At 34.0% G+C, this 9,936-nt stretch overlaps 2 protein-coding genes across 2 annotated transcripts; one reads left to right on the top strand and one right to left on the bottom strand.

Moving 5' to 3' along the window:
• Positions 1–21: 21 nt before the first annotated feature.
• On the top strand, positions 22–2,167 carry LOC132164296 (cytosolic enolase 3-like). Its single transcript, XM_059574783.1, has 5 exons — positions 22–117; positions 212–297; positions 648–734; positions 971–1,168; positions 1,868–2,167. Exons 1-5 carry the CDS (start codon positions 87–89, stop codon positions 1,937–1,939), a joined length of 474 nt encoding a protein of 157 aa, XP_059430766.1. The 5' UTR covers positions 22–86; the 3' UTR covers positions 1,940–2,167.
• Positions 2,168–3,704: 1,537 nt separating this feature from the next.
• Positions 3,705–5,729, bottom strand: LOC132163747 (proliferating cell nuclear antigen). Its single transcript, XM_059574118.1, has 4 exons — positions 5,293–5,729; positions 4,656–4,808; positions 4,458–4,555; positions 3,705–4,305 (listed from the first exon to the last, which is right to left on the bottom strand). The coding sequence occupies exons 1-4, from the start codon at positions 5,609–5,611 to the stop codon at positions 4,075–4,077; spliced, it is 801 nt and encodes a 266-aa protein (XP_059430101.1). The 5' UTR covers positions 5,612–5,729; the 3' UTR covers positions 3,705–4,074.
• Between the last annotated feature and the right edge of the window lie 4,207 nt (positions 5,730–9,936).

The following is a 9,936-nucleotide window of genomic DNA, read 5'->3' as shown; positions in this document are numbered from 1 at the left end:
TCTTTTCTCCCTAATTAGGCACAAAGTATGATCTGGACATCAAAGTTCCAAATAAGTCGGGGCAAAATTTCAAGTCAGTAGAGGATATGCTTGAGATGTACAAAGAACTATGCCGTGGTATCAGCCTATTTCCTCATGCTTGTGATTGTTTTTGCTGCCTTATTTCTTCAACTATGACTTCATATTGTTTTTGTTTACTTTGGGTTCTTAGAGTACCCGATTGTATCAATTGAAGATCCATTTGACAAGGAGGACTGGGAACATGTCAAGCATTTTTCCAGTCTTGGAATTTGTCAGGTTTGTTCTGTATTTCTTTCCAGTGAGCTTTGGCTAGAATCATTTGGAATTTCTTTCCCACTTTTTTTTAAGAGTGACATCATTTGCATGAAAAATAAATTTTTTTATAAGTAAATGGAATTCATTAAAGAGCGCAAAGGTGCAACTCAAATATACAGGAAATATACAAGAGAAACACCTAATTAGAATAAGGACAAGAAAATAATTAGATTTGGATACTTGTGAATGTTTCCCTGGCTATCCTTATGAATGTTGAGATTGTAAATAAAAGGCAAATGCGATAGGATGCATTTCTATGTTTTCCCTTGATATTTTGGCCAGATCACTTTTATGAGCGGGTGGTTTTGCAGGTAGTAGGGGATGGCTTGTTAATGTCAAATCCAAAACGTATTCAAAGAGCAATACAAGAGTTGGCGTGCAATGCTCTTCTTCTCAAGGTATTTAGCCATCTTTGGATAAAAATTTGAGGATATGGTACTTTTAAGTGATTGTTCTCATATTTTATTGGTGAACCTATTGAGCCACCCTGCTTTTGAGAAATGGGGCTAGACTTTATGTGCAGCAGCCATCTTTTACTTTTGAATTTTGGTCTGCTAAGACAAGACTGCATTAGTAAATTTTCTATGGTCCACAATGTAAGCTTTCAAAGTCTGATGGTATTGTTAAAATTTAGGTAAACCAGATTGGGACCGTGACAGAGGCCATTGAAGTGGTGAAGCTGGCAAAGGACGCTAATTGGGGAGTGGTGACATCTCATAGATGTGGGGAAACTGAAGATTCTTTCATTGCTGATTTATCTGTTGGGCTTGCCACTGGTCAGATCAAAGCCGGTGCTCCTTGCAGAGGAGAGCGGCTGGCAAAATATAACCAGGTAAACTTTCTATCTCATATACGCCGACTTTATTGATTTTTATTCCATATTGTGTTTTTCAGATACCTAACGGCTGAATTTAGAAAATATAATGATGCCATAGTTTTCTTTATCAAATGTGTAAAATATGCAAAGGATATGTTCTTCTACTTTCTCATGGTCTTACCTTAGGTTTCTAATACAGCATGCCCTGATATTCAGCTCTGTTGTATTGGCTGCGAGTCAGTCTGAGAGGCAGACAAATTTGACATATGAGTAATGATATTCTAAGTTCTGTACAATTACTTAACTGGCTAATACTTTAAATGGAACTGTAAACTTTTGTAATTAGACAAATCCCCGAGTCCCATGTGGATAGGATCCTCTCCATTTCAAAGTTTAAATTAGAATTTACAGCATCTAACGGTGAATATGGTGTCACATCATTTAAAAAACTTAAATGACATGGCAACATAAGAACTATGTGCACTATTAGATGCTGTGAAATCTAATCTGAACCATGAAATAGTTCTTCTCCATTCACTTCAAATGGAGAGGATCTTGTTCCATCATAGTTGACCTACGGATGGTTTAGCAGATGGAATCTTACTATCTTTGTGTCAATGATCTTCTATAGCAAAATTTAGACCATGTGGTCGGTATTCTTGGTTAAAATGAAAAGCAAATAAGACATGAAACTTAGAGCCTACTCTCTTGCAGTTGCTTCGAATTGAGGAAGAGCTTGGGGATCAAGCAGTTTATGCTGGTCAAGATTGGAGGCTATCATCCTGATCAGCGCCCTTTGGTTCTGCCCTCACATCTTTTTCTTTCTTTTTTCTTTCCCTTTATCCTTTGCCACGTTTGTGGTTAAAAGAGTTTGAATGGCTTATCAAGCTAAACAACTTGATAATCTGTCACAATGGGCGTGCCTCTTTTTTTTGTTTTTCTAGTGATTGCTTCCTTTTTATTAGGAGACTGAAGAACATTCAAGAATGTAATCAATTTGTTTACTTTTTTGTATTTTAAATTGTTTTTTGTCTTGTATTTTTGTTTGTTCTGTTTTGTTGTTTTTTTTGTGTGGATATTAATCTCCCTGAGCTACTCTAGTTTGATCATACTGTGGAGATTGTTTCATCAACCGGAGATCGTTACCCTTCTCCAACGGATTCAAATGGGATTTTAGTGCCTCTCCTTCAATAGCCTCTTATTGGTGGGTGTTGTTGTTTCAAAGCTGGTCAGCTTTAGGCTTGCTTAAACACCACTTTGTTGGTTCCATTCTTGGTATCTTGACCAAGATCTAGAGGACCGGGCCATTTTTTGGCCCATTTTCTATTTGTTTGTATTTTCTGCATTGTATTTCTGTTTTGGGTTTGTTATTGGGAAGCCCAACCATTTTTTGGTTTTTTGATTTATTGTACCCCTTCCTTATTTGCTTGGAAAAAAAAATAATAATGTAGTTGATTTTGCATAAGAGATCGCTTGTGAAGCCTACGGAATTGTCAAACCTAACCTGATTGGTGGTGAATTGTTTTGAGTTCAATTGTTTCAATTTTCACTAAATTGAGCAAGGCTGGTAAATTAATCAATTAACATGATAGGTGGGCCAGTGGCCAATTTGAGGCTGGGATGGATATGGCTTGGTGACCTGTATCAAACATGATCAATGATACAATGAGTAATACTAGAAATACTAGAGATCAAATTATGGTTTATAACACTACTCTTCGACAATATCTTGAAATTGAGCGCTTCATAACTCACCCTCAAGTTACTAAAATTTCAAACCAACAATTCATTCTTAACATCCCAAATATTTTTTTCCCACCGATAGAAGTTAAAACACATGCCATGGATATGATTTGGGCCAAGAGAATAATGCCAAGTATGAAAGATTATTAAATGGTCTCGAGGGAATCCCCACGAGGTTGGGCATGCACTAAGGCCTGAGTTCGACTCTTGCAGTGAGAATCTCTTAGCATATTAGTGTCAACCACCTTGGGTCTCATTGATGCCCTGGTAGGACAAGTGTTAAGCTATAACTCGGTCGGTTATAAGGGAGACCTATGGTTCTTACTGTCTAAGCCCCTTTCGAACGGCACCCTACAAGTTTGTGTTACTATGGTCATGCCTAAATAAAATAGCTACAATTACCCTCCCTCCAACCTTTTTGCTAAAATAAAAAACCTTTATCAGCCAAGTAGTTAAGAGTCTCTCCTACTCTTATCGGTTCATTTCGCAGATGGTTTCTCAAACTTTAAAATCAACTTTTATAAAGCACAAAATCGTGTGAACAAGCGATTGGAACCATTTATTGTTGAAACTCTTCAACTCTTTGAGATCTATTGCTTGTCTATTTGCAAAGTTATCATAGTGCCAATTAACCTGCACATAACTCAACTAAATGCACCATTTCTAACTAGCTTCATTCTCATTTTTTCTTTTCCCCCCGTTTGGATGTAATGCACGTTAGTGAAATTAATCCCCCTAACCTAGCTCCCCCTTTTGTTTTAGTGCATTTTTTTGTTATTTTGTTAACAATTGTGTTGTATTTGCAAAGGAAAAAAAAATTATTAAAATGAGAATTCAGACAGCCTCATACTATCATACAAAGGATGGCATAGGACCCACCTGCTGCACCCTAAACTGCCAAGGCAATTGTGTGCAATTTAACCAACCGAATTACAGGAAATCCTTGTCGGTGAAGGAGTGAACATTCATATGACAAAGTTCATCCTAATTCCGAATCAGGATACAAAAAACAAATTCATCACTTGAAAGATTTATAGAACTTTTCTAAACTACCAATCCGTTGTCCACGAAGAAGAAAAAAACTGAGAATAAGAATGCATAAGAAACATTCTCCACATGGATTTTAAAACAGAGAACAATGTGTGAACAGGAAATTGGGTTGAGAGCCAGCATAACACCTAAACTTGAGGCTTTGTCTCATCTTCATCCTCCTCTATCTTGGGAGCCAAGTAGAACCTAATATAACCCATCTCTGCAATCTTGTATTCAACCACGACAGGCAGATCTGAAGACAAGCTAAGTGTCACAATGCTCGACAATGGGGTCGCCTTCGTAAAGGAGTTCATGTACCTCAGCGCAAATGTCAATGACACTGGCTCAGTCATCTCTATGATTGTTGCTTCTTCTGGCTGCATTTTTTTTTTTTTTGGCACAAATAAAAAAAACCCTCAAAACTGTTACTTTTAAATTGCATTACATCAAGCCACTTACAAAGCGCAAAATTTTTACTTTTTGTAACAATTACATGGGAGAAACTAATAACTAGACTACAAGAACATACCTTGTCTACTGTGTTATTCTGCCTGCAAACAATATTTGCGGTTCCAATATCACCCCTTGTGGAGAACTTCACTCCTTCCTTGGTCACAGAGATGACAACTGCAAGTACACATTGACCCAAAACATTTACAAAAACTCCACAAACGAGATGAACAATCAACATATGAAACCATGAATCCGACAAAGAAAACCACAGTACCAGTGTCACCAATGCTGCTGAGATCTTTGCAAATCCTAGCAAACTCAGAAGAAGGCATCCTAACAATAGCATGGTACTCTGCCTCTGGAATTCCAAGGTGCTCGCTATCGATGTCCATCAGTTTCATCTCAAAATCAGATATCTTGTCTTGTGCTTTAATCCATTAGCCAATTGGAAGCGCAACAATAGATCGGAACAAACACAAGTCAAATAAATTTCCTCAAACTCAACAAACAGGATAAAGTAGAAACCACAATCTAACGTTAATTAACAATAAGAATTTTTGATGTAATAATTTCCATTGCAATTAACATTCATCCAAACATCTCCAAAGAACTTCAGTGATTACGAGACGGGTGCAGAAAAAAGGTCATAAGAATTCTGTAACACAAACAGAATTCCCAAATGCATTTCTCTTTCATTTTCTAACATTTCCACAGCAACCAGACACAGTAAAATTTCTTGAAGTCTCAAAATGAATCACCCATAAACCTAAATTAGCAGAATAAAAAACTCAATCCCGCGAACAAAAAAAAAAAAAAAAAAACCCTAATTTCTCTAATGAAATCCCTAATTAGCAGTAAGACCCTAACATTCCAAAATCAAGAATTCAAAGAACCAAAAGCAAAATACGTACTGGGGCTCTCGAACATGAAGGTGACGGTGTCGCTGCCATCGTCGGCCTTGAGGGTGATGATGTCGTCGTTGCCGGCGCACTTGAGCATCTTGGACATGTTGCCGAGATTCATGCCCATGGAAAGGTTGCGGTCGCAGCGGTAGTGCTCGAAGCCCTCGGATCTGAGGAGCAGAGCCACCAACGCCACGTGGCTGGAGTCCATGGCCTGGAGCGAGAACCCCGTGGCCGAGCAGTCGAAGTTCGCATCGTTCACCAGGTCCTTGATCGCCTCCAGAACCTTCTTCAGCAGCGACCCTTGGACCAGCCGGAGTTCAAGCATTTTCTCTTTTCGGATTTTTTTCTCTTTTTTTTTTTTTTTTTTAGGGTTAGGGTTTTTGAGAGGGAAAAAAAGGTGGGAAAGTGAGAGTTAAAGTGCGGTGGCGGATGGGCGGGGCAGTTTTTTTATAGCGGAGGGTTGTGTTGGAAAAGTCTTTGAATTAGTGGGGTTGTATTGGCGGGATTTGGGTGGAATTTCGTTCCCGCCAATATAATTTCGGGAAGTGGAGGATGCTCTGCCTGCTTGTCCAGGTTTTAATCGTGAACCGTTGCTTTGGATGTGGGAGTTTCATCAATTTCTCTAGAAACGGCTTTGGAATTGGAGGCATTAGACGGTTGGGATTGGGACACGTATCCCACTCCTTTTTTCTTTATATTATTGAACTTTTGCAACAATTTAAGGACACTCGAGTTATTAAGTTAAAAATTGATTATATGTATTTTTATTATAAAAAATATGCTTCATTTTGTGCGCACTACTTTCATCATTCAAATTTAAATAAATAAATCATTTGGTTGCAGTAATCAGAAGAAAATTTGTCCTCAAGGGATAACTCAACTGACTGAGAATCACGTCTCATAAAATGAAAGTCACTAATTCGAATTCTTCTTCCCCTCTTGTGCGAACATCTCAACAAAAAAAAAAAAAAAAAATTGGAGTAAAATTTAAAAATATGTCAATATTTATTGTTTATAAATCTATTTGAACAAATTTGATTCATAAGTGATTTTGACTATGTATAAGGGTGAGCATCAACCCTCTAGGTCATGTTGTCGATGATTTTTGATGGTTAAGCCAATTTCAAGGGTATATGATCCTTCCTTAAAAATGTTATATAAACATTTTTGTTATTAGTTCACTAGTGCTGCAATGAAATTTCTTTTAAAGATTAATGCAAAGAAGAGGAAGAAAAAAAAAAGGAGATAATTTTTTTTGAATGGGATTCCAGGCTTATATTAATCAAACCGACAAAAAGACATAGTTTTCGTTGTGCTGGAAATGTTATTTAAATCTATTTGTGGCTTTAATTACTCACAAAAAAAATGTTAATTTAACATGTTTTTTTATTAGTGACAAACAATATTGTTCGACTGGTGTTGAGTGAAATAATGAAAATTAGCAGTAAGAGGAAGAGAAAGACAAAAGTTTCTATTATTTTATTTATTTATTTTTTAAAAAAATGCTACTAAAATGTTTCTTTGGGGTAGGGATGTCAAGGTGGGTAAATAACTGCCCTAACCACTAACCGCTATAACCACTTAGCAGTTAATAGTTATTGGGTTTACTAGCCGTAACCGCTAACCGTGTTTTTATATAATATATTTTTATAATTATAGTTATAATAATATTTATATATCTAATATAATCAATTGATCATTAATAATTAAATCACAATGATAATGTTCAATGACAATTCAAATACTTTATTTAAGTTAATCATATTATACTATTATTAATATACAATTATAATGTGATTGATATAATATCAAATTAAGTAATTGACATTAGATTAAACAATGTGTTACTTATACGCCCAATTAAAGTATTAATGTATTATCATTATAATTTTAGTAATTTATATATTATCATTATAATTTATATGATTATATCACATGATGAATTGATCATTAAATTGTATGATTATATAATATCAAATTAAGTAATTGACATTAGATCCAACAATGTGTTACTTATAAGCACAATTGAAGTATTAATGCATATTTTTTTAACAATGTTTTCACCATTTTTCGAAGAAAGAAATTTAACCATTTTTTTAAAAAAGAAAAAAAAAAGAAAAAAGAAAAAAAAAAACCACCATTTAAGGTAACCCTTATAACCACATATAACGAAATTATTGATTGAGTTGCTAAACTAAAAATACAAAATTATTAAGACATAAGTTTGTAATTGAATAAAATATTTTTGAAACTTTATAGTTTATATCTTCTAGCATTTATTAATTTAATTTTTCCACAATGAAAGCAATTGATTGTGAAAAATTCGCCAAGCTGACATATTAATGTATTTTTTGAACACTGTTTTGACCATTTTTTAACCATTTTTTGAAAAAATAAATTGAACAATTTTTTGATATGTGTACATGCTTGTGCCTTAACATTATTATGTTTAAGTTTATAACTTTTCTTGTTTTGATGTTCACAAGATTTGCTAGATGACCAAATGAGAGTATGTTATGTACAAGGATTGATGAAGTTTTAATGTTTTATTTGTATCATTTAATGTTTTATTTGAACTCTTTTTTTTTTTTTTAATTTTGTTTATATATGCTGTGTTAAACTTTTTTTATATTTATTTTATATGTTGTGTTTTTTTTTTTAAAAAAAAAAATTTAACTGGTTATGATTTAATATTTTATGATTTTTTTTTTTAAAAAGTACAAGTAAATGTAAATTTGGGGTCAAATATTGTTTATTTTTCAATATATAATATTTTCATAGCAATTTGGCCCAAGAAGACACTAAAAATACAAAAAATAAATTAGGGTAAAAAATGCTACAGAGATACCAAAAAGCGGGTGGTTACCTATTTTACTAACCGCTAACCGGCGGTTAGTAGCCAATCACTAACCGACGGTTAGTAGCCAACCGTTAACCGCTAGCGGTTAATAAAATTTAATAACCACTAATTGTAACCACCTTGACACCCCTATTTGGGGGGCTTAAAGGGTTGGGTGTCAAATGAGTTGTCTTTAAAGATCAACGGAAATAGTGAAGCAAAAGGAATATTACAAGATAAGAGGAAGAGAAAGACAAAGTTCTATTATTCTAAAAAAATTTATTACCGGTAAAGTCTCACCGGGGTTTCAGTGATGTCTTTATTAGATTTGTTGATTTAAGAATGAAAAGCTTAAATTCAAAAAATAGTTTATAATTTTTAAAAATTGAAACTATTTTATGAAAATTAAATAAGCTTTTTCGGTTAAACTGAAAATATTTTTGGTCTCACAAAATACCGAAAAATATAAAAAGCATTTTAAAAGAATTATTAAAGAGAGTTTTGCCCCTTTCTCTCTCATTTTATTTCCGATTCTCGCGATCCAAACACTTCCTACATCACCTGGTTTAATTTTCTTTATGTGTTTTTCTCGTGTGAAAAGGATAAGGTTTTATTAAATCTGGATCGTCCATTTTGTTAATTGGAGATACCCAGTTATTTTTTTTTACTTGACGTAAGTCGATCCTGACGACAGTGAGTGGGAAAAGAGAGTGAGTGAATGAATTCAATTCTTGCCTCCTATATTATTGTCACCCAATTCAACTTTCCTTCCTCCAACTTCCTTGCAACCCACCACCATTAACAAATAACAACCACCATGAATGATAGAGGTATCCAACAATTTTGTCTTTTTAATCCTTAGTAATTTAGATAATAAATATTAAACAGTTTTTACAATACCTATTTATCTTAACTGATCTCAAACCATAACCTTTGTAAAGATTTTTTCATGAAATTACTAGAGATTTGGATCCATTGTATACCTTTTGTTATATCATTTTTTAGTACGCGCAGCTTGCAAAATAATAAAAAGGTCAAAGGATCCGCCGGTCTGAAGACTAGAGAAGCTCCGATTCTTAAGTTAGCATTTTTATGTGGAGTGAGTATATAGCCATGATGAATAGTTTTTTTAAGATGGATGAACCCCTTTACCTGATGCGTTATACTATTTTTATAAGATTTTAGGTAACTGTTTTATGTCGTTTCACATTTCAGGTTCATCTGATGATCGATAGATCATGGTTTATCCATGTTAATCGGGAGATAAAGAAAGATAGTTGAGATAATCTCTTGACCCTTTCAAATAGCTATATTTTTTCTTTCAATAAAATCTTTTGAGTTTTGTTTCTAAAACGGTATAATTACTTTTTGTGAATAGTCTTTGTCGGCAAATTACATTGCCCATTAAAGTCCAGAAGACATGTCTATTACAATTTTAGTAGTGTCAGGATCAGTAATAAGAGTTGATGTTAACTTTAACTCTGCATTAACTCCTAAATACTAAATACCTAATTGACCTCAATTGGGTTTGTTCCTCCATCAAATCCATGTCTTAGCATTCACTATCAATGGAAAGCCACCAAATAAAAAGAAAATAAAATGATGGTATATATTCTTCGGCTTAGATTCTTTTTGTAACTTGTTTCACAATGAGCCCAAATTCCCAATAACACAAATGTATGGTAAAGATTTCTTTTATTTTACTTTTTTTTCTCAAAAAAATTCAAATAATGTTTTATTTTTATATCACATCAATTCATTATCCCTTCGAGTCGGTTGGTTGTTGCACAAAAAAACATGGATCTACTCAC

The sequence above is a fragment of the Corylus avellana genome, chromosome ca10 (assembly GCF_901000735.1).
Source record: "Corylus avellana chromosome ca10, CavTom2PMs-1.0".
Classification (NCBI taxonomy): Eukaryota; Viridiplantae; Streptophyta; class Magnoliopsida; order Fagales; family Betulaceae; genus Corylus; species Corylus avellana.
This window is presented reverse-complemented; position numbering and strand designations above follow the sequence as displayed.

Excerpts from the sequence above, each read along its gene's own strand:
- LOC132163747 (XM_059574118.1), bottom strand. The coding sequence starts at position 5,611 with ATGCTTGAACTCCGGCTGGTCCAAGGGTCGCTGCTGAAGAAGGTTCTG. Across the intron at positions 4,809-5,292 it reads CTTCATGTTCGAGAGCCCCA|CACAAGACAAGATATCTGAT; the intron begins GTACGTATTTTG and ends AATGGATTAAAG. Across the intron at positions 4,306-4,457 it reads AGAATAACACAGTAGACAAG|CCAGAAGAAGCAACAATCAT; the intron begins GTATGTTCTTGT and ends AAAAAAATGCAG.
- LOC132164296 (XM_059574783.1), top strand. The coding sequence starts at position 87 with ATGCTTGAGATGTACAAAGAACTATGCCGTG. Across the intron at positions 298-647 it reads CCAGTCTTGGAATTTGTCAG|GTAGTAGGGGATGGCTTGTT; the intron begins GTTTGTTCTGTA and ends GTGGTTTTGCAG. Across the intron at positions 1,169-1,867 it reads GGCTGGCAAAATATAACCAG|TTGCTTCGAATTGAGGAAGA; the intron begins GTAAACTTTCTA and ends ACTCTCTTGCAG.